We start from the raw sequence: 22,557 nt of genomic DNA, 5'->3' as shown, positions 1-22,557 counted from the left end.
AGGATATCAAAAGCTCATCCAGCGTATAATTACTATCTGTCTCCTGGAGGGATGATCTGGTCTGAGGTGCTAGAACTAGTTAAGCGGTTGAATAACCAGGGAATTTCTCTTTCATGTTTGAGCACATTCTGCTAAAGACGTCCATTTGTGGTGAAGGATTTGTGGTGCGTTAAAAGCAAGACTATGAAACTATGAAATAATGGCCGCTGTGGCCATAAGTGACAGTTATTGTTAAGGGTTTATGATAAAATACATAATAATAATAATAATAACAGTTGTACAAGTAGAGAAGATTAAAAGTTAGCAATGCTAGTGACAAAACCATAACTAGCTTAACTTTGCTAATATTAGCTATGAGCGACTGGCAGACCAGTTGCTTATGGTAGCTAACGTTAGCTAACCCAAGAATGCATTTTACAGCTTGTAAATTCAACTTTTTGTACATAAAAAGGATGTTGTGTTAATTCATCTTTCAAGAGTTTCATAGTCACACGTTAAACCAGCAAAACTGAGAGGTTGTGTGTTTTCCTTGAACGTTTATGGATCAATATTGTGTTTTAATTTTGTTATTTTTGTCTATTTTTATTTTGATTTATTGAACTTTGATTTAATTTATGTTTTTATTTCTTCAGACATGAAATATTGCTTCTTTTCTATATTCTGAAATCGTTGCCACAACATTACAGCTTCATTTGCGTTGTGCGCCCTTTTTCTACGGCACTGTTTGATTTGTGACAATCACAGAGCCTGCACACTGAAGAAGGTATTGGCTAAAGCATCTATGGTTGTTATTCTTCTGTGTTGTAAATAAATAAAACATAAGACTACATTTTGTTGGGGTAATTCCTCTGCATGTGTTTCATAACAGACTCGCTGGGAAACTGGTCATCTCTGTGTGCTATAACGGGCTGTATTTTCTAGGAAAGTCTGAGATATATATGCTTTAAATGATATACCATCCAGCCAATAAAACAGCACATATACATAATGGACTCACTGTTTGGAGGATTGTATATATAGCTATACTGCAAATGACGAAGCCAAGTGTGTTTGTCAGTGATCCTTGGCACATTTAAGTACAGAAAAACCTACTTTCAATGCAGCTGGTCTCCACCAAAATCCAAAAAAACAGCTTTGTGCTGTTTGCTTTTCCACGAGTTCTTCCCATATTCACTGCCTTTCTGTGGCTTAGACTGGCTCTGCTACACACAATGTGCCAATATACAACTAAAGCCAAATGGGAGCCCAGCACAAAAACACTACCCTGCTCTGTGGTGAGCGCCAGGCCCGGCACACCCTGTCCACATTTCACATCATAGACCCACAATCTCTCCGGCCTCACTGGGTTCTGTGTGTGCAATCACACTGATGAGAGTCGTGGCAGACTGGAAGGATAACAGGTCACGGTGTAAACGTGTAAATGCCATGTCCTTTCACCTCTAATACCCGCACTTGCCGGCGCAGACCACGCCCATCAGAGTTGATGTTATGTTTTAAATCCGCTCTGATCCGAAAGAACTGTCTCCGGAGGTCAGGGAACAGACCAGCCTCCATCTTCTCTCTTTCTGTAAACCCTCTCTTTTCCTTCATTTTCTGCTTTTCTGTGCCTCAAACCTCCTTTATACCGCTGTATTTGTAGAATAATACTTTAATTGACCATTGGTTTTTAAACTCAGTCAAAGTAAATGTTGGAAAATCTAATTACATACAGAATTTCTGTTTTCTATCATTATAAATGCAATATTCTGGGATTTTTGGACTGTTGCTTGAACAAAACAAACAATTAGAACAGGTTAACTTGGGCTCTGGGAAACTGAAATGGCATTTTTTTATTTTGACTAAACCACGGATGGGGTATCATGTGCCATAGAGAGCCAAAAGGCTGCAGGTTTTCATTACAGCCAATCACTCCAGCAGGTGATTTCATCTGGTGGGGTCTTGTTGGAATAAAACCCTGCAGGCTGCTGCCTCTCCATTGTGCATCATTTGCAATTCCTGGACTAATCGGCTTATAAAAAATTTAATTGACAGATTATCTGATAATGAAATGTGATTAGTTGCGGCTCACGGCAAATGCAAACTAGAGTCTCCTTTCTTGCTCTCTTTGTCTCACCTTGCTCGGCGTGTTATCAGCAGCTAGTGTGCTCCTCGGCGGGACTTGGTAGATGTCTTGTGATGGAGGAACCTGATAGATGCTCTGCTGGCTCTGCTGCTGTGGACTCTGCAGGGACGGTGGCACCTGGTAGACCCCCTGTGACCCCGAGCCAACCTTCTGCTGGTAGGCCGCGCTCTGAGTAGGAGACTGGGCGGCGGCAGCAGCGGCGGTTGGCGACTGGGCGTCAAACATCGGCCCGATCAGCAGCTTCAGGCGGTTGCCCGGGGCGATGCCTTGGCGGCCATGCAGGGAGCAGAGCCACCAGCCCTCCAGGCCGCCTGTGTTCTGCTCAATGACGGTCAGGATGTCCCCTTTCCGGAAGGCCAGCTCCTCCGGGGACTCCGGCATGTTGTCGTACAACGCTTTGGCCATCAGGTTCTGCAGAAAGAAAGATCAGACATTCATCAGTCAAAGTTCTTTGCTTCATTATAACAGATAAAAGGAAGAAGCAACAACAACATTTGTCAGGTTTCACTATTACTTTAGTATTCCACTAAAGGTTAAAGGAATAGTTTGACATTTTCACTTTCTTGCTGAAAGTGAGATGAGAAGATGGATACCTCCTCTCATATCTGTCCAGTACAGCTACAGAGAGCAGTTGGTTAGCTTAGCTTAAAACACAGACTGGAAACAGGGTGAGAACAGCTAACCTGGCTCTACATAACCCACATTTTTACACTTCTCAATGAATTAGATATAACATGTTAATAAGTGAGCTTTATAGGTGCATTTTGTTACCTTTGTACAGAGTCAGGCTAGCTGTTTCCCCTGTTCTAGTATTTATGCTAAGCTAAGCTAAGCTAACCAGCTGCTGGCTGTGGCTTGTATCAATCTACTCTTCTGACTCTCTGCAAGCAAACAAATAAGCGTAGTTCCCAAAATGTCCAAACTGTTCCTTTAAGACACTTGTGTTGACCACCGTTGACCGTGCCTCTATAGCAGTTTAAAATGCTTTGATGAATGACATGCTGGTGAACTTCTGTCTGCACATTAAATTACCATGCAGGATCGCATTAGCCCTCAGCTCTACACCAGATGTCTTTCAAACCAATCTGAACTTGATGGGATTTTCTCAGCTTGCGCCCTGCTTCAGGGCACAGTTTACCTAAAGGGCCAGTGAGGGTTGAGGGATAATGACTCCAAACCGCAGATTTTGGAGATAGGAGAAGCCCTGGAGTGTGCCACTTTTGTGTGTGAGAGAGGCATTTACTACTAATTGCCTCGGTAAATGCATCAATCTTTTTTTTCTTTAAGCCTTTATTCATCCAGGGAAGGAATTAACTGAGCATTAATACTCCTTTTCAGCGGCTTTATACTCCCACAATAACAAACATTGCCTCCTGGGAGCTTCCCAGCACAACAGTCCTGTACTTTCAACCACGTACAGTAAGCTCTATATAAACAATTAGGGATTAAGTGCCTTGCTCAAGGGCACCTTAACATTAGATACTGAGGGAAATGTGTGTTTTTTTCATCCAGTTTTACCAGCTTATCTCTGTTTCATGCCAAAAAACTCTCTTCACCAACTTCTGTAATACCACCACCCTGTCAGATGGGTTTTGTAAAGACAACATAAAACACATCTCGTTTGTTCAGTTATAAAAATATCTTATAATGAAGATGATTGAAGCTGCGGGATTGAAGCCAAAATCTGCTTTTCGTCTTCATGAGCTCATCTCGCAACAGAGTGGAGCTGGATTAAATTCACTTGCATCAGATAAAACAGGATTCCTAATAGGACTACACACTACATGTGCATTTGTATCAAAAAGAAACATTTCTACAGTGTGGGGATTATCAGAAAGATGTAAATAACTTAACTGTTTGAGCATCTGAATACAGCGTCTAAAAAGAAAAGTAATCCATGTCGGTTTCACTCATCTTCCCCAGTAGCTTTGTCTTTTTTTTTTTTTTTGCTCCGTGCTATTAACACCTCACCCTTCTAGCTCAGTGTGGGAATCAGGAAGCCCAGTATGTGACTGCCACTGGTTTGAGACTTTCTTGAACCCTCTTTGGCCTTCCTCTTTCCTACCCGGCTTAAATCAGGCAGTTCCCATGTGAAACTCTCTCTGCTTGTAACATCGTTATCTCTCACTGTGGGCCTGGCCTCCCTGGCTATTGTCTAAGTACACTGTCAGCGCCATTAGCCAGCAACACACGCCGCACAATTACACACCCACAATCACCCCCCGCTACCAACTAGCTGGCCTGCAGGCCCGCAACAAGTTCGATTGTGACCCCAGAGGTCATCGTCGCCCCAATGACAGCGTACTTGCCTGTTTGCTCATTCCAATAATTTGATCAAGGCTGGCAGAGTCATCCATGCGGAAGCAAAATGCTGATTGCTGTGATTACTACTGCTGCTCGTTTGAATATATTTGTTCTAAGAAATGATTGACGAGTTTAAAGCAGCTTCCTGTACGCAGTGACACCCACCTGCTGTGGTTAGCACTTGTGTTTAATGATGGGAGGAGAAATTAACTCACACAAACAAAAACACCACGTATCATGCTACTCTGTTGTCTCCTTTGTCCCTGCAAATTACTGCTATAACCACCTGCCAAACCAATGCCAAACGCCACTTTCACCAACCACAGGCATACGCATCACAAAGCAACGAGTGCACTCGCACACACACGTGTAAAAGCTAACAAAATAAACACCTTTATTCGAGTGGGCATGCAGCCCGGCTACGCTTTGTGAAGATAAAAGGCTGGTGGAAGAAACTATGAAATAGAAACTGTGAATTTGTCTACTAAACCACATTGAGATGGAAGATATCTGCACTCAAATGTGTCAAGTGTGCTCAGCAACACATTCACACAAACATATTCGCCCTTTTATGTAGCCTCGTGCAGATTGAGACTAATTTTAGGACATACATTAACCCTAATGTTTTGTTTGAGACGCTGGGCCCTCTTTATCAGCTCAAAACGACACACTTAACATCATTTAATAACATTTATACTTCCCTAATTTTATGAGAACTGCTTATAAAGACGATTTTGAACTTGTTTCAAGAGTCTGCTACAGAAAATGATGCTTAAATCTGCATATAATTAATGTTCATATGCTCGACATCTGTGATTGACATTTCTTTTTATGCAATACTCCCAAATCCCATATTAGTCATCTTGGAATTCTGTTACTGGAGTTTTTTTTTTAACAGTTTGTTCATAAGTGGTCTAAAAGGGGTCTAACTGACCATAAACATACAATGCAAACAAAAGGAATATATATTTATTTATGCACAGTACCAGTCAAAAGATTGGACACACTTTCTCATTCAAATTTAACATTTAAAACACAAAATACTTCCTTATTATATCCATATTTTGTCACCGTCATCAAATGTGCATTTTGTGGTGCATTTAAATTCTTGTTTACATACTGTACTGGGTTTTAATAGAGTCAGATGAAAAAATTGGTTCATTTTGTGATTATCGTCGATATTTATTTTTTTTTACACACACAGCAGTGGGATCTGTGAGAATGATGAGAAAGTAAAGGTGATGTCATCAAAGCGCAAGGGTTAATATCATGTGCAAAAACTCAGCAAACATGCACAGATAGTATCATCTGCTGCGGTAAGTCTTAAGGCCACAAAGATCCCCAATAGAATCTGTTTGACACATTTTCACACGCTTAACCCTCATTCTCACTGCGGTTTGCTTTTATTGGGGCAGAGCTTGTGGGTAGGTTAACATACAGATTGTACAAATGGAAATTTTTATAGCACCTCGACCGACAAAGAGAAGATGGGTCAGAGTAGAGTCCAAACATAGAAGCTGATCGTGATTGTAAAACTGCTAAACTTAAGCACCGTGAGAAACACAAACATCACCCCTAATCATATCGAACAAACGGGTTGTTAGCGGTATTGGCTGAGAGAAGCATGCAGATCCCTTTGAAGTGATGCAAACGGGGGAAGACTCAGCTCCTGTCGTCTTGTTTTTGTTTGCTTCAGTCCGCCGCACCGTTGTAATCGGAGCAGGTGAAACTGACTATTAAAGCGGGCGTCAGATCTCTGGCATAAACACTGGTTAGTCACAACACGGTGACTCCATCACTTGCCACTGATCCTCCTATAAACACATGTGTTTGCCATTTGTCAGTGGGCAGGCACGCGGTGGTGGGGAGGGGGGGAGGGGGGGAGGGGGGGAGGGCCCCTTCTGCTGCACCCACAGATGAGTGCGAGCTTACAGGAAGCTATCGATTATAAGTCAGTGAGGCGAGAGGCGTTGTGCCACTTCCTCGTGTAAATATGACACCTGACCTCAAATCGTAATGAGATTCACAAATGCATATTTTCTACTATAAGAGGCCTCCCACATTTAATATATAGCAGTAGAAGACATGCGATATTAAATACATATCTGACATATTGAAATAACAGCTGTATCTACTAAATTTTGATTGTAAACTATCATGTTGAAAATCTTAGATCAATAGAAATGATATGAATGACAGCTTAGCTGGAAGAATGAGACAACAGAAACTGATGTGACGCCATCAGTTACGTCCTTCCGCTAAAGGATAAACAATCCGCTCATAGTGGAGTTTCGTTCTGACAAATGATCTTTGGCTGGGTGCAGATGCCAGCTTGCAGCGAGCACACAAACCCAACAACAGACTAGTTTAATTTGATTATCTTGATTAACCGGTGCAAGCAATGGTAAGTAGAGCAGTGCTGCAACACAGTCGAGCTCAGGAAAGAAAGGATCAGCATTTGATGGGGTTTATTTTAGCCAATAGCGATCCATTAAAACATGTCTGGATCGTCCCCAATACAGATTCTTAGGAATTGATTTGGGACATTTCTAGTCGCTGTGATCAATCATTATGTTGCTGGTATGTTAAAGATGAAACTGACCTATTTACTTAAAATAGATCAGGTCCAGAAGAAATTGAATCTGTGTTTTTGGCTTAAAAGGAATTATAAAACTTTCATATACATGTATTTTTTTACTAAAGGGGTCTCCCAGGTCTCATACTGCCCTCTGCAACATCTGGCTTCAGAGAAGCTCTCACGGCTGTGTATGTTTTTGTTGTTTGAAAGCAAGAAATCACGCAAAGCTGAGCTGTCCAGATCCGCACCTGGAGCACAATATACAGCCCCGAAGACCCAGCTGTCGGGCCCCTCCACTCTGAACCCCTCTCTGCTCTGGGAGACGTCGATGACTCACACATCAACAAGGCTTTTTCCACCAGCGTCTCGCCTAAAAACAAACAGTACAAACGTCCTCTCATTTGTGAGGAGAGCCTGTGCTGACCATTCCAAAAATAAAAACGGTCTTACGTAACTTCACCGCCTGCTAAAACGGCCCCACCTTTGCTTTCAGTAAGAGCTCTCTGGGTGGTTTTGGCTCAGCCTCTCTAGGGTACACATCCATCTAATAATAATGAAGGTGGCTTTGGCTAAACAAGCTCACAAATACTCAAATTCCCCTGCTACTGCAGCCAAAAACACAACCACACCACAGCAGAAATCCGCGTCCCCACAGCAACGAGAGCGGCCTGCTTTCAAAGAGACAAGGATGTTTTCAACCCAAACAAACACAACCTGCTCCCAAAAAAAAAAAAAAAAAAAAGTGGTACGCTCCGACTGTGAGAAACATCATGCACCTCGGCAGCGGGGCCGGTGTGAAAATTAGGGCCGTACCACTGCAACGCGTGTCCCGGGGTGGTTCGCAGAATGGGTGAACCAGCACACTCATTTGGCCTCATTTCACATGGTTAAATATAGAAAATAATTATAGTAATGACGATAATGAGGACCTGATGACTTTTACGAGCCGTTCCTCTGAGTGCGGCCTGCTGCGGGTGAGAGCCAGTTCAAATAAATGGGCCGTGTGAAGGGCTCTGGGTAGGAAGGGCTCATGGGAAGCGGTTCAGAGCTCAGAGTACATGGTAATTTCTTCATTTGGACAGTTTTCAGGAAGGCTGACCCACTGATTACAGCCTCTTTATAAGCCCTGCCAGTGGCAGTGTATTAACATAATTACACAGCAGGCTCGGTGGAACTTCACCTCCTCTATTTCTGAAAAATTCTTGTGGAAAAAGCAGCATGTCACAAGTTTTTCATTTTAATACTCAGCACACAGAGAGGCATGATCCAACACATTCATAACCACTTCACACTGATTGATTGATGTCTTATGTAAGCAGTTGTAAATCAATACATACAACTATGTTAGAGTGGCGTGACGAGAGTTGTAACTAACTATAATCAATCAAAAGCTTATTCTAGCCTTGTGATCATCTGACATTGATTGGTTACATCATAGTTTACGTTTCTGGCCAGCACAGATCAGAGCATAGATTTGTTGGATAATTTGTTTGTTGGCATCATTTTGTTTTGTGACCAATTGTTATTTATCTCTTTTCCTTTAACCACAAGATGCAGCATATAAAGTTCCTCCGAACTGGTACACGTAGGTCTATTCATTCTGCCAAATACTGCATAAAAGACTATTGTATCCAAAGTATAAATACAACACCCACCACCTTCCTCATCACATTTGTGATTCACGAGCTGCAGCATTGCGAGGAAATCTCCACACCCTAAAACATCTAAACAGCAACGGCATGACAACTGTACTTCAACAGGATACTATGTGCAATGTTGCGTCTAACCACACTGCAAGCTGTGACAACCGCCAAACGCTCAAAACATCTCAGTTTGAGAGCTGACATATATGTTTAGTCAGTGAATATGTCTGACTAAAACTGTGTCATAATCATGGAATTTCCCTGAAAATAAAGCAAAAAAAGTATAAATCTTCTTTAGAGATAAGTGTCAAATCTCAACACTTTCACAGCTCTCATCTTGCTGCTTGTGTTTGGGCAAAATTTAAATATGCACATATTTCTATATATTAGCAAAAATGGCTAATAAGCTACGACAGCTTCCTCTGTTTTAGACTCACCGCAATTCTCTGTTCCCTAAAATGTTAGCACTTGCTATTCATGTGTCAAAGTTTACCAAAGTTGAACTTGACACAAAAAAAAAGGCAAATCCACTCATCACAGTGATACCATTGGAATGATTTTATTTATTATATCTTTTATTTTTCGGCTCATTGTTTTGGCTTCCATCTGTAACATAACCATTTTCATTCACTCTCATTGTTGTTTACACCAGAGGCAGACAGCTGTTTTCACCCAAATAGGCTCTAAAAACCAACTGTACGCTACCTGCCCGGCATCAAACGACAAACAGACAAAGTTAGCGATTAGCTGGTGAATATTATGAGGCTTTGATAGCAACTACAAAGTCAGTAATTTGCCTTGGGAGTCAGTAGAGAGCAAAACATTGCTAAAATGAGAGTGAATATATCTGCATACATTCATCCTGTGGCCCAAAACACAAATCCAAAAGAATGCTTATGCTGCTCTGTATTGTAAATATGTCGCTGTTTGCTATCAAGTTTGCAATTATCAGCGAAAAAGGTGATTGTGTCTGTATTATGTTGTGTTTTACCCATTTCCTGCTGCCCATAAGTGGCCAAAACAAATCAGTTAACACAGGTTAACACAGTATGGGTAGTGAAACTCACGTATCACATTGGCAGTGTATCAAAACACTCCAGATAATACCCTCCTTACTCCTTTCATTCCTGTCATGGATACAACAGGCGGAGTCATTCCACCACTGTGACTTTGGACTTTTGTTGAATTACACACTAAAGCCAATGACACGTCAACCTCCGTTGATTACAGCTGTAAGAAATTCAGATGAATTACGTGGGCAGGATACAAGTGCAACACTGTGCTGTATGCCAGTTGATTAAGTCACAGGAAGTGGATTTGAGTAACTTTTCGGGTTAAAATTACCGTTGTACTTCAGCTCCTCCTCAATCTGTCCATTCATCATAGTTACTTTATTTCTTTACTGTCCCATAAAATACAAGGTAACCTGACATGACACCCTCCTCTCCTCTGTTTCCATCCCACTCCTTAGCCTGCAGTACTTCCTGAAGAACCCAAAACGATCCAGGCTACGACCGACCTAGTCTTATCATTTCACATCTTGGACTCCCTCGCTCTGCTCCTGAACACCAAGTACAACCTATAATTAGCCGTGAAAGCCACACTGGAGATATTCTCTCAAAAGTGTATCAAATTCTGTGAACTGGAAGGGCTGCTGGGGGAGCATATTGTGCAACGTTGCCTCTCATATTCTGCCAAGTCATTCCAGGACTGTCTGAATGGTGTGAAGCAGCATGAAGAGAAAGTGTCCTTCAAACTTATGGTTAGCATCCACAGTGCTGAAATATCTGTGAGCAAAGCCATGAATCACTGCAAGCTGACACTGACCTCTGACCTGAAAAAACTAATTTACTGCACCTACAAGAGTCACGGATGCATCAGCAACAAAAAAACAGCAGTATGGATGGTATTCATGGGGCTCCGGCCAAAAAGCGCTCAGTTTTGGCAGAGGAGAGAGGTGGATTATTTCCAGCTCGGTGTTGATGCCAAATGAGGGTACATGAGGGCGTCTCAGTAGCCCCCAGAGACACAAACTAATCCCTCCAGGGGGGTATCAGCCAAGATGTGAAATATGTTTCATGGTATCTTTGCAGGGCCACATTGCATGGTTTTACATATAGGAATACCCAATGAGATGGAGATTCACTCCAGTGTCCCCCCAATTTCACGGGAAGCAAAGATCTCACAGACACAAAAAGACGAACAACCGCGCATGTCGTCTTCCCCCTTTAAAACATGAAGGCTATCTTTCAGATAAAGGGAGAATCTTTTGTTTATTGGAGGGAAAGATCACATTTTTAACACTTTAGCACTGCTAAAAATAGCTACTGATGATGTGCAACACATTTTGCTTTCTGTTTTTAGTTCTAGATAAGTGGTGAGAGGTTGAATATATGACTAATATTTCTTTTCTCGATAAATCATTTGTCTAAAAATAGTGAAACATTTCTGTTGTGATTCCTTAAGAGCCCACAGTGATGTCTTCAAGGGTTACGTTTTTTTCTGATCAGCAGTCCAAACCACAAATGTATGACACAGAAAAGCTTCCAACTCCTCAAATTTGGGATGCAAGTATGTGCCATTTCTGCAGATTCTTTCCACAATCAATCGATTCATTGCTTGGTCTATAAAATGTTTAAAAAATAACCATCAAAAGTCCAAAGTGACGTCTTCAAAATGTCTTATTTTGTCCGACAAACAGTCCAAAACCCAAAGTTATTCAATTTACAATGATATAAAACAGAGAAAAAGCAGCAAATTCTGACATTTTTTTAAGCTGGAACCAGAGAATATATGGAATGTTTGCTTATTATAAAGTTATCAAAATAGTTACAATTATTTTTTCTTAATTGTTTTATCTACATGTGACATCTTGCTGATTTAATTCCTGCAGCTACACTGGAGTTTAATGACAGAAAAAATCTCAGATTATCCAAAATATCAACAGTAAACATCAGATATTCGTGTCATTTGAAGGGATTCCTTCTTTTTTATTTTTCACCACAAACATTCAACATCACACAAAAGGAAAAAAAAACCAATTTCTCCACCAACAGTAGCCTAAGTGAACCACAACAATGCTGCCACCACTCTTCTTCTGCACAACAGATGAATACACTGAGCTCATAGCTGCTCTGTTAGAGCTGCTGAAAGGCATTATGGAAAATGTTGAGTAACACATTACAGCAGAAGAAAGAAAGTGGGTACACCAAAAAGAATACTTAAACATTCTTAAAATATCTTAAGGAAATGAATAAAGATGGATAAGTAACAGATTTGAAGTATGTGACAGAAGGTTTTTCCTCAGTCAGGGTCAGAAAGCAGGATTACAGTGAACTGACTTGGAATCAATTTCAAGTATCTGTTGAGTCACCTTTGAGTTGTAGGGCTCTGAATGGATCATTTTGTCTATAAAATGTCATAAAACAGTTAAAAATGCCCATGTAGGTCTTCAGTTTACTATCAAATACTGTATATGACAAAGAAAAGCAGCAACAGCTAACATTTAAAGGTCCACTGTCTAGAATTTAGTGGCGTCTAGCAGAACAGACTCGTCAGAAATGGAATACAATATTCATAATTATGTTTTTATTAGTGTATAATCACCTGAAAATAAGAATCGTTGTGTTTTCGTTATCTTAGAATGAGCCCTTTATATCTACATAGGGAGCGGGTCATCTTCCACGTAGCCCGCCGTGTTGCATCACCTAAAAAGTAGCCCAGAACAGACAAACCAAACACTGTTTTTACGTTTTTTTACGAGTTTCGCGGCCACCGTAGGTTCTCCTACAAGCTCGGAAGGGGAGGGGTACTCGGTTGATCTGCGAACTCACCGCTAGATGTCACTAAATCTTATGCACTGCTCCTTTAAGAAGCTGGAACCAGACGATGACTAAATGTTTTCACATTATCTGTTATCAAAATAGTTGCTGAATAACTTTCTGCCGGTCATCTAATCAGTTAAATCGACTTATGGTTTCACTTCTGAGATGCACGTACACGGCTACATCACATGATCAGCCATCTAACAGTAGTCACTGATCTACCTGCTGGTTTATGACGCGCACAAGACCTGCAGCACACCAAAACTAAATTGCTGACCAATCTCCAAACAAATCACAAACAACTAAGTATGTGCTGCTGTTGTATTTAACACTTTTCTTCCCCGGTGTTCCCAGCTGTCAAGCCTCCTCTTATCTGCTGTGAGGACAGAGTCTCCACAGGGTTGAACCGAGCTGACAGGAGCCCGATACGTCTTTGAGAGATGACCCTGCAAAATAGTTGGCATTCTTCAGGGGAGGGAAGGGGAGTCAAGAATTATTTCCGCTAAAAGGTCAAACATGGAAATGATTATATGCATTGTTGCTGATGTTGGGCAGTCTCTCTCTCTCTCTCTCTCTCTCTCTCTGTTTTTTTGGGGAGGGGGGGGGACTGAAATGAGCACACAATGTAGTCTGTCTCCCCGCTGACCGTTTTCAAATGTTAATGGCTGGCTCACGGTGCGAGGGCTCAGCAGGGGGGTGGAGGGACCGCTATTCATGGTCGCTGGGGGAGAAGCTCTTCACGCTCACTGAAAATCTTGCACAGGAGTAAACTTGGGGCAAAGAGAAAAGAAATTCACCACTGAGAACGGCAAAAACTCCAAAACATCACAGCATGATAATAAGAAAAGTTTTTAAACAGGCCGTGGGATATATCAAACGAATAAAATTACAAGGTAGAAAAAGCCATTTCCGTGTAAAACTCACAGAGGATTCACGAAAGGGTGATCATTACGTGCAGGTTTTCTCTGAATAAACTCCGTTCCTCTTTCAGGAGAATACAAATGTCTCTTTCTAGAAGTGTTTCTCTTTCCACACAATGCAATCCCTGCACAACCAAACACGCACACAAGCACAGAAAAGAAAAGACTCTGGTATCCTGGTGAAAGCCACTGCCAGACTCATTAACAATGTAAAGGGGCACCTTGAAACAATCATGTGCATCTTCTGAACAACCTTCCCATGCACATGCCTGGAATGCTCTCATTCTCACGGGGCGCTCCTCGACCTCTCGGCTCCCATCCCCCCCCCCCCACCTCCCCATATACATCCAACTCTGTTTGCCCTCTCGTTCCCCCCACAACTTCCTCTCCCTTTCATTTTCTGCAGGCCCTTTCAGCATCAGAGATCCTCCTCCTCCCTCCCTCCCTCTCAGAACAATGTCTGCTTCGCTCTCCTCCAGCTCCCTTGCTGTTGGACCAGTGCCTGGAACCTGAACCCATAAAAAAGAAACACTGAGGAAAACACGCACACACACACATATTGGCCAGAATATGGGTTCACCTAATCACTCTTCACTGTGGTTGTGAAGCTATTTCTGCAATGGTTACATCAGCTATGAAAGAATGAGTTAAAAGGTTGTGGAAGTCTCCGAGCGAGTGTGTGCGTAAGAAGGATTTTTTCCTTATTCTGCACCAGAAAAGTTATGTCTGAACACTTCAAACTGCCTCAGGTATCATCTCTTTCTTTCTTTGTCTGTCAGGCTCTTTCTCCTCAGAAATCCCTGGGCCTCACTAACGCTGTAAGAGATCCATCTGTGTGCGGCCCCATCAGAGGGATTATACGCATTAGGTGACCTATGGAAGACAAGCCTTCCCTTCACACCTGAACACCTGTTGGAAACCATCTCTGATGTCAGAGAGGAGGGCAGCGTCTGGCCAGACTGTGGCCACCTCACCTCGGGGCATGCGAGCGGGCGCCAACCGACCTCGTTAAGCTTCTGTTGAAACATTACCACTCTGTGAGGAAAGAAGTACTTAATATAGCTGTAAATAATTCATTGCAGCTGAGATCAAGAGCGAACGCAGAGATTTGAGAGGGGACACGGTCAACTTTGCAACTATTTCACAAATCTAAAACAGACAGCTGACCCACAGGAAACTCAATAAACACAGCAGTTACGCTGACGCAAAATGTGTCATCTAACGAGGGGACAAGGCCTCCTTGGTTGCCTGATTTCCCACCTTCCTTCTCCCTTCCTGCCACCCTCCTTTCCTGTGGCAGTGTTACATAATGCAGATATGTTTATCATAAGCAAAGAGCCCTGGCTACATAGTTTCTACGCTCTCACTATCTTGCCTGAATGCGATAGGGAGGAAAGAGTCAAACAAAAGAAGTGGAAATGCAGTTTTACGTCAGAGAGGTTGCGCACTGTGCCGATTTAATCTCCACAAAGAGATAAGAGCTTGGACACGCTGGTGTTGATCAGATTTGTCAATATCCACTGATCAATTTCCTTGTTTAGGATGAAGGCAGTGACCAAGGAGACCTGGTAACAAGTGTTTCCTCACTAAGATCACTGGCCCAAACCATCACCATAACCCTTCACTCTGTTCCTGCTTTCTCCGCTCTGTGAACTGTATACTTAACAGGACAATGAGTCAGTTAGGACCATGACGCACATACACAGCGCGCACGCCCACCAATCACAACCAAACCCTCCTAAACAGTGAGACCAGGCCCAGTAGACGCTGAGGGACGGGGAGGAAAAGAAACCAAAATTGCACTTGAACTGTGTCAAGTCCAGAGTCTGAGCCAAACTCCTGGCAAGCAACAACTTCACACTTCAGAAAACAGCCAGTGAAAAGCTGGAGCCACTGCCCTAAAAAACCCTGAATCATCCAAATATTTCGCACAGCTTTGCATGAGGGAGCACAGTTTTTGCTTCCCTAATATGGTGAGACACAAGTACACGTTGCTAATGATGAATGAAACAAAGCTGGGAGATGACACTCTCTTGCTAAAACGCTCTATGTTCCCTAAATAGTGTTAAAAGCTCAAAATCATTTACACAGCTGGAGTCCAGAGAGGTGAAGGATCATCTTCCCGCTATCTGTGTCCAAGTAAAGTCCAGAAAATTAACCGAATTAAAGTTCAAATCACATCACAAGTCAATCCAAAGCTCCCTGGGCTTCATATGATGCTGACAACAGGCTGTAACATCTCAGCAGGCTGTCATCACAAGATAAACCCCAGTGACTGACAGCGAAAGACAAGACAAAGACCCTGATTGGCTTGCGGAGTCAAAACACAGTCTGAGAGTTCCCATAGGCCACAATAAACAAGGCACCCAGCAGATATCATAAGGACATGATTCATTTTTAAGTGAAAGTGTCAGTTAGAGGGTAATATGATGATATACGTGAAACAAGACGGTATAAAGAGGATTGTTGTATCGGTGTGATCTTGTTCTGTCAGGCACTTAATTCAATGGATAATCCAAAAAACAAACACACCTGTCTGGTTATTTTATCCATAAAACAGCTACTCAATTGAGCTTCAAGTATAAAGTAAGTACTACATCTCAATATAAGACAGAAATAGACAGAAAATCACTGTAGGGCAACTATTTTAATAATTGAATAGTCGTTTAAATCATTGTTTCAGCAAAACTGGGCTGGTTCCAGCTACTCAGATTTGAGGATTTAATGTTTTTCTTTGTCATACATGACAGTAAACTGAACATCTTGTGGTTTTAGACTCTTGGTCTGATAAAAACAAGACATTTGAAGACGTCACCTTGGACTGTGGGAAATTTTAATCTGCTGTTTATCACTATTTTCTGACATTTCATAGACAAAACGATTCATTGTTGATAAAACTAATCGTTTGCTGCAGTCCTGTGTGATATAACACTACATACTGTGTGTCACAATATCAGATCTTATCCATATTACCCAACCCTAACCTCAGCTAAGGTTACAAACATCTATAAAATGTAAGAAAATAGTGAAAAATGCCTGTTACGGTGCCTTAAAGCAAAAAAGTAACATCTTTAAATTGCTATGAACAGCTCAAAAGATATTCAGTTTACTGTCATAGCAAATCTTTTTGCTATGAAAATATGACTAAAATCGATTGGCAAAAGATCTTTCAGCTAAATAAATCAATAGCCAAAGAATAGAGAAGCAAGAGAGGTCAGTGAAGAAGCACAGGCAAGTGCCCATGTGTTTTTTATATACCTGCTACTTGCTCATTTGACGTTTTTTTTCGGGCTTTGTCAGCAGCAGGGATAGTGGAGGGAGACTCTGAGCTCAAACGATGAAATGAGTAAACAACATAATAGTATTTCGGTCTCTATGTATACTTCTTTTAAAAAGGTGGTGCACAGGGGAATGAGGGATAGTTGCATTTTCACGTATATTTACGTCCCTGTGATTGTAATAAACGTACAGATACAGGTGAGACATTAAAATAAGTCTCTGTAGCCTCAGAAACACACACATTAGAAGACACACATATCAACCAGAAACATCTCTCAAAAAAAAAAAACCTGACAGCGTCCTTATTTCACCGCTTCTGTTAAGTGCAGTTTCACTTTTAATCATCCCGAAAGCTTTCATATAAGTAATTAAACAAGGTGATAAAGTTTTAGAAAGCTCACCCACTCTTCTGACAAAAAAAAAAGCAGCTCTGTTGTAATGTCTCCCAGCTTTACAACAGTCCAACCTGAATCCGTTTGACTTACTTTGTATTTCATCTTTGCAGCAGCTCTTCTCTCTCTCTCTCTCTCTCTCTCTCCTCTCTCTGTGTGTTTGACTCCAGAAACAAAAATAAAAAGGGGTGAGGAAAATATCCGCTTTATCGCACCAAAGAGGCGCACATCTGAATATCTGCGGACTGAGGTGTTTTCTGTGCGGTTAACAAGCCATCCAGAGTCTTCATAGACGGAGAAAACACTCAGGCAATAATCTCTGGGAGTCCAGACAGCTTCTCTCTACTCCTCTCTACCATCAGTCCTCAACACATTCACGGTCTACCTGCATTTGCATAACGAGCCGCTGATTGGTCGAAAGAAACACTAACCCCGCCCCCTCTGTCTATCCTCCTCCCATAGTTCTCCTGCAAGTGACGTCATAAGTACGATGAACAACAGTAGATTAGATCATCAGCAGAAAATGTGGATGTCGGTAACTCCAGAAACATCTATGCAATTATTCTTCTTTTTGGTCGTCATGTAATCAATGCCTCTTATGTGAATCATCGTTTTAAATTCTCATATTGTCATACTGTTATATTGCTACTGTGACAACAGGAGTAAAAAATCTGTGGGATATGTTGTTAATTTTCTTATTTTATTGGGAAATATGTTAATTCACAAATGTGTGTATGTTCCCCAATTCTCTTTCCCTCTTTTCTTGATTGAGTTTAAAGGATAGGTTCACAATTTTTCAAGTCAGGACCTCGAATGAACATTGAAATAGGTTTGTAATTATTCCTCCTGTTCATACTGACCATTAGAAGATCCCTTCATAATCCACTTACAATATAAGTGATGAGGAGGGGCTCCGTCTGTGCAAAAATGTATTTAAAGGTTTATCTGAAGCTAATATGAAGCTCCAGCCGTCCAAATGAGTCACATCAAGTAGATATCTTTCAACGTCACAGTCTTTTTAGTGCCAAAGTCCCTCTTGTTTGTTATTATACTTCCACCGCAGCTCAACAGGGAAACACAAAGAGGGAATTTGATGCTAAAAAAAGACTGTAAATGTGGCAGATATCCACTTGATATGACTAACTCAGACTGCTGAAGCCTCATATAAGCTTGAGATCAACTTTTAAATAGCTGCGTGGGCACACTGTGGATTTTGGCCTCCATCACTTACACTGAAAGCACATTTGAAGGGGATCTTTAATCGCCAGTATGAACAGGAGGAATGATTTAGTTAGCTATCTGAAAAAAGAAAAATGAAGAAACTTATCAATTCCCAATCGCAGCTGAATCAAATCATATCGAATCGGCTTTGTATCTCAGTGTGTTATCGTTACCAATCTATCTGTATTGTTTTTGTTTCGACTCATGGACGATGATTTTAGATACGTATCGAATCATCTGAGAGGGGAAAGATACACACCTCTAGTCTCGATACCAAATTTCTAAACCACAAATTTATGTATACATGGAGAAAAAACATTCACAATGACACATATCATGGTCTGATGTAGCATAAAACAGGAGAACATAACAGTCATCATGATATCAGTTAATTTTACTGCATGTGAAGAACGCAACAACATTTTTGAAGGGCCATTTTTTTGATTTTTTAAAAAATAAATAATTGGTAAAATTTAACCTGCGACACCCTCTATGTATAAATATGTATCATATGCACACATTTAAAAAAAAAAAAGTTGAAATATTTCCATTTCTCTATGTATGTAAGGGTTAAATCTCTTGAGTTAACCCTTAATTCTCTTGTTCATACAAACAATGGAAATGGCAACAGATCCTTAAAACATTATAAAAATATGCTCGATGAAGCCTCTGAGGTCAAATAAATTGCCTTCTTCTTATCTATTTCCTTATTATTTTTAAGATTTTTTTATGCATATAATTATTTACCATTTTTTAAAATTTATTTTAATATTTTTTTGGTTTTTCATTTAGTTATTTATTTTGTTTTTATATCTAATAAATACTTACATCATGAATATGTTATCAGCACTCCTGTATTATACTGTGTACTTGTTTTGTACCTGACGTCCTATGTACTGTTATTGTTTGAATAAAGTTCTGTGAAAAAAAAGAAGAAATCATCTGTAAATTTTTCCCCATGAAACATTTATGACTGACTTGAATTGCCAAACATACATTAGGTTAAGTATGTTTAAATACTTAATTTCAGCGATTACATGTCAGGAAGTTTTTGACTTGACGATAGAGGAAAAAAAAAAAAGAAGCTGGTTGTTTTTCTGAGAAAAGTGAACCCTGAGTATGAAGGAAGTCTGATTATGCAGCATTTCCTTCTGCACAGAGAAGTTTCCGCTGGTTCAGAAGAAAATTACAACACCACCCAGTACCTAGAGTTTTTTCTTTTACCTAGTATAAATAAAATAAGACACAAAGTGCTGTAAGCCGCCCTGCACACTTTCCTTTCCTGCAGAACTCTGGTGACCTGAATATGTAAACATCAATAACTGGCGTCAGTTTACAAGTGAGAGAAGCACGAAAACAAGACATTTGTGTTTGTTTTCAGGTGAAATCACATCTAGGTACACAAGACAGAGATGAAGGGATACAGCAAAAAAGTGAGGAAAAGGTTTGACCTGTTGTCTTGGAGCTGTATTTTCCATCAAAAGACTGTTATTGCTGCTATATCACAGACATGAAATGCTCCTCAGAAACAGAGCAAAAAATCTAAATTAACTTTGAATCAATACTAAAGGGGCACTGAACTCCAAGGAAGCAATTTACTGGTCTTGACAGATCTTTTTTTATAAAAACTACAAATGGCAACAACTGCTTACAACTTGGTTTGACTCGATAAACATGAAAATTGTACCTGTAACTGGTGCAATGCATGCTTTTCAAAGACATGTATCTTGCACAAATAAATGACCTAAATCTAAAGAATTTAAATGAGACGTATTGTGGTTTATACTGTCGTCACATATTGGCAGTAGTGGGAGAAGTTAATATAGAAAAACTACAATGTAAAATGACTTGACTATAGTAAAAAATAAAAAATCAGACGTGGGTACTTGGGTAAAAGTACCAAAATATTAGCAGCAGTGTATACTTAAATACTCATTGTGAACAGTAGTCTCTTACAGAGTGTTAGACTGTTAATAAGTTAATTGTAAGCAGGATTTTAATACTGTATCTGGTCCACACGAGTCTGTTGGGGTTTTAAAACAATGATGACTCACATGCCATGAGCTTATCATATGTCTTATAACTTCAGGGTGGCAAAGTAAGTAGTTTCTATACATAGTGGAGTCATCAAAAAAAAAGGCAATGAGCTCTTGTGCCTTTTTTTGGATGACTTCATCCTCTGATGTGCACCATGACCTTTGGTGTTCATGGTGGAGTAAAGTTATGATGACACAACTCAAGTGAAGTACATATACCTCATATTGTGATGAGTAAATGTACTTTGCTTCTCTCAGTCTCTGCATAAAGATAAATAGTCACGTCTACTCAGAGGTAAACTGCTAATGCAGCAACAACTAAGTTAAGTTAAGTTTCAACATGATGACATAATAATGTAGCAAAACACTTAATGACTAAGTTAGTTATGGTAACATGATATCACCTCCTCCAGGAAAACAAATCTAATGCTTTTTGTCTTTTCTTTAAAACCATGTAGTAGATTATATTACCTTATCTTAAAGGTTATTTTAAGTGCTCACCCTGACCGGAATGAAGGCAGAGCTGATGATAGCAGAGATGTCACCTCCGTGCACCCGGCTCGGTGTCTAATCGAGGTGACAAAAAACACCCAAGCTGATCTCTGACAATCCTTCCTCTCTCTGCAGCACCGTGATCACACCTCTTCGATGCACACGAGCCGTGTCTTTGCAGAGTATCAGCTTTGTATCTCATAAGATACAAACACAAAACAGGAAACAAGATAAGAGTCCTGGTCTGCTTAAATTTTTTGCTCAAATACAGGCCCGACGTGGGTTTACCTGTTTGTTATTGAGCCCCCTGCCTGCTATCACAGCCGCTTTAAAGAGGCAGAAATCGCCTGTAATTAGCCTGCCTCTCATGTGTTTCCGAAAGCTCTAATTTGTGTCAGCTCATTTATCACAATCACAGAGACCGTAACAGCTCTCATTGTCCCTGGTGAACAGTCATATCCTCATATGAATGCCTCTTGTAAGGGCACTCAAAACACTCGTTTGTGTAATATACACCATGCCCAGCTGGAGCCCATTCTCTAGGCCACAAGTGGGTACGGGGTCTATTCTTTTCTGTGTATGGCATGTGATTATGTGCACACGAGCACCTGTTTCCTATGACAAACACAACTCATTTTCCCATCTGTTTATATCAGCGCTTGGAAGAAAACAGCCTGAAATAAGCCAAAAAAAGGCTGTTTATCCCCTTTTCACAACATTTGGCAGGATTGGATCAGTCCATTAGTGTTCAATCTCCAGTGGCGTGTCATTTCGGATGGTTTTAACTCGAGCCTGACATGCATTATCAGCTCGTTGGTAGAAATGAGAGGTTTAGATTTAGAGAGTGTCTCGTACGGAGCTCCAGCATTGCAAAAATCGTCCACGCCAGCTTGAGTTACAGCTCCAAATCCTTCTTTTGAATCTCAGTGGAGAAGTCAAACAATCAGTGGGCCGGGGGAAGATTTGTATTGGCATCTGAGCTTGAGCGGCGAGCCCCCCCCGGTCGCCATGACAACTGCCACCATGGCGGCAATATCCGTGGTCTCACACCTACTGTATTACATGAGCAGAAAGGCAGCCAGTCTTTATAGGTGCAGGGGTCTTTCAGAGTTATTATGGCACATTTCAGCACGGAAATAGCCGGTAATAGAGCGAGTGAAAAATGAGCCGGCCTCCTTTCATCTCCGCCAGGTGCCTGTGATGTTTGGGTTACATAAGCGCCCCTGCAGATCTGACCCCAGGTTTAACAGAGGGCAGAGCAGCCATACATCTTCCATAAGTGGAGATCACAGGGCTCTGTGAGCTACGACAGCGTTGCCTGAAGCAGAGATCCTCGCTGGACGGACAGAGGCAGGAGGTGGCGGCGGCGGCGGTGGTGGTGGTGGTGGTGGAGGAGAAGCCTGACAACAGCTCCTCTGTGCAGGCCGGACCGGAGGTGGCCCCTCACCGCTCCCTGTGAAACACTGTCCCTCAAACTCTCGCAAACCAGCTCAGGCAGATTTATGGGACCACCCCCCTCACCCCTTCCCCCACCTCCACCTCTACCACCACCCTTGTTGCCTAACCCCACAGCCAGCGTTCAGACAGGCGGAGGCCCCCCGCTCGTCTTCAGTGTCTCCTTCTTTGTGCCCTGTGACCTTGTGCTGCCTTGTGGCCCAGCAGCAGCAGAGAGGAATGCACTGAACACACAAGGAAAGGGAAGACGAGTGAGAAAATATAAGTCTGACACACAGTGGGGGTCATTAT

At 41.4% G+C, this 22,557-nt stretch overlaps 1 protein-coding gene across 1 annotated transcript in view; it reads right to left on the bottom strand.

The window, feature by feature from the left end:
* nedd9 (neural precursor cell expressed, developmentally down-regulated 9) overlaps window positions 1-17,435 on the bottom strand; it is a 31,845-nt gene extending 14,410 nt beyond the window's left edge. Inside the window, exons 1-2 of the mRNA XM_042435243.1 lie at window positions 17,156-17,435; window positions 2,114-2,533 (exon numbers count right to left, since the gene is read on the bottom strand). Coding sequence (XP_042291177.1) covers window positions 2,114-2,533; window positions 17,156-17,167 — 432 coding nt within the window. The 5' untranslated portion in view covers window positions 17,168-17,435. The remainder of the gene's footprint in view (window positions 1-2,113; window positions 2,534-17,155) is intronic.
* Between the last annotated feature and the right edge of the window lie 5,122 nt (window positions 17,436-22,557).

This window comes from Thunnus maccoyii, chromosome 15 (assembly GCF_910596095.1).
Source record: "Thunnus maccoyii chromosome 15, fThuMac1.1, whole genome shotgun sequence".
NCBI classification, from domain to species: Eukaryota; Metazoa; Chordata; class Actinopteri; order Scombriformes; family Scombridae; genus Thunnus; species Thunnus maccoyii.
The sequence above is the reverse complement of the archived record's forward strand: the minus strand, read 5'-3'. Positions and strand labels throughout refer to the sequence as shown.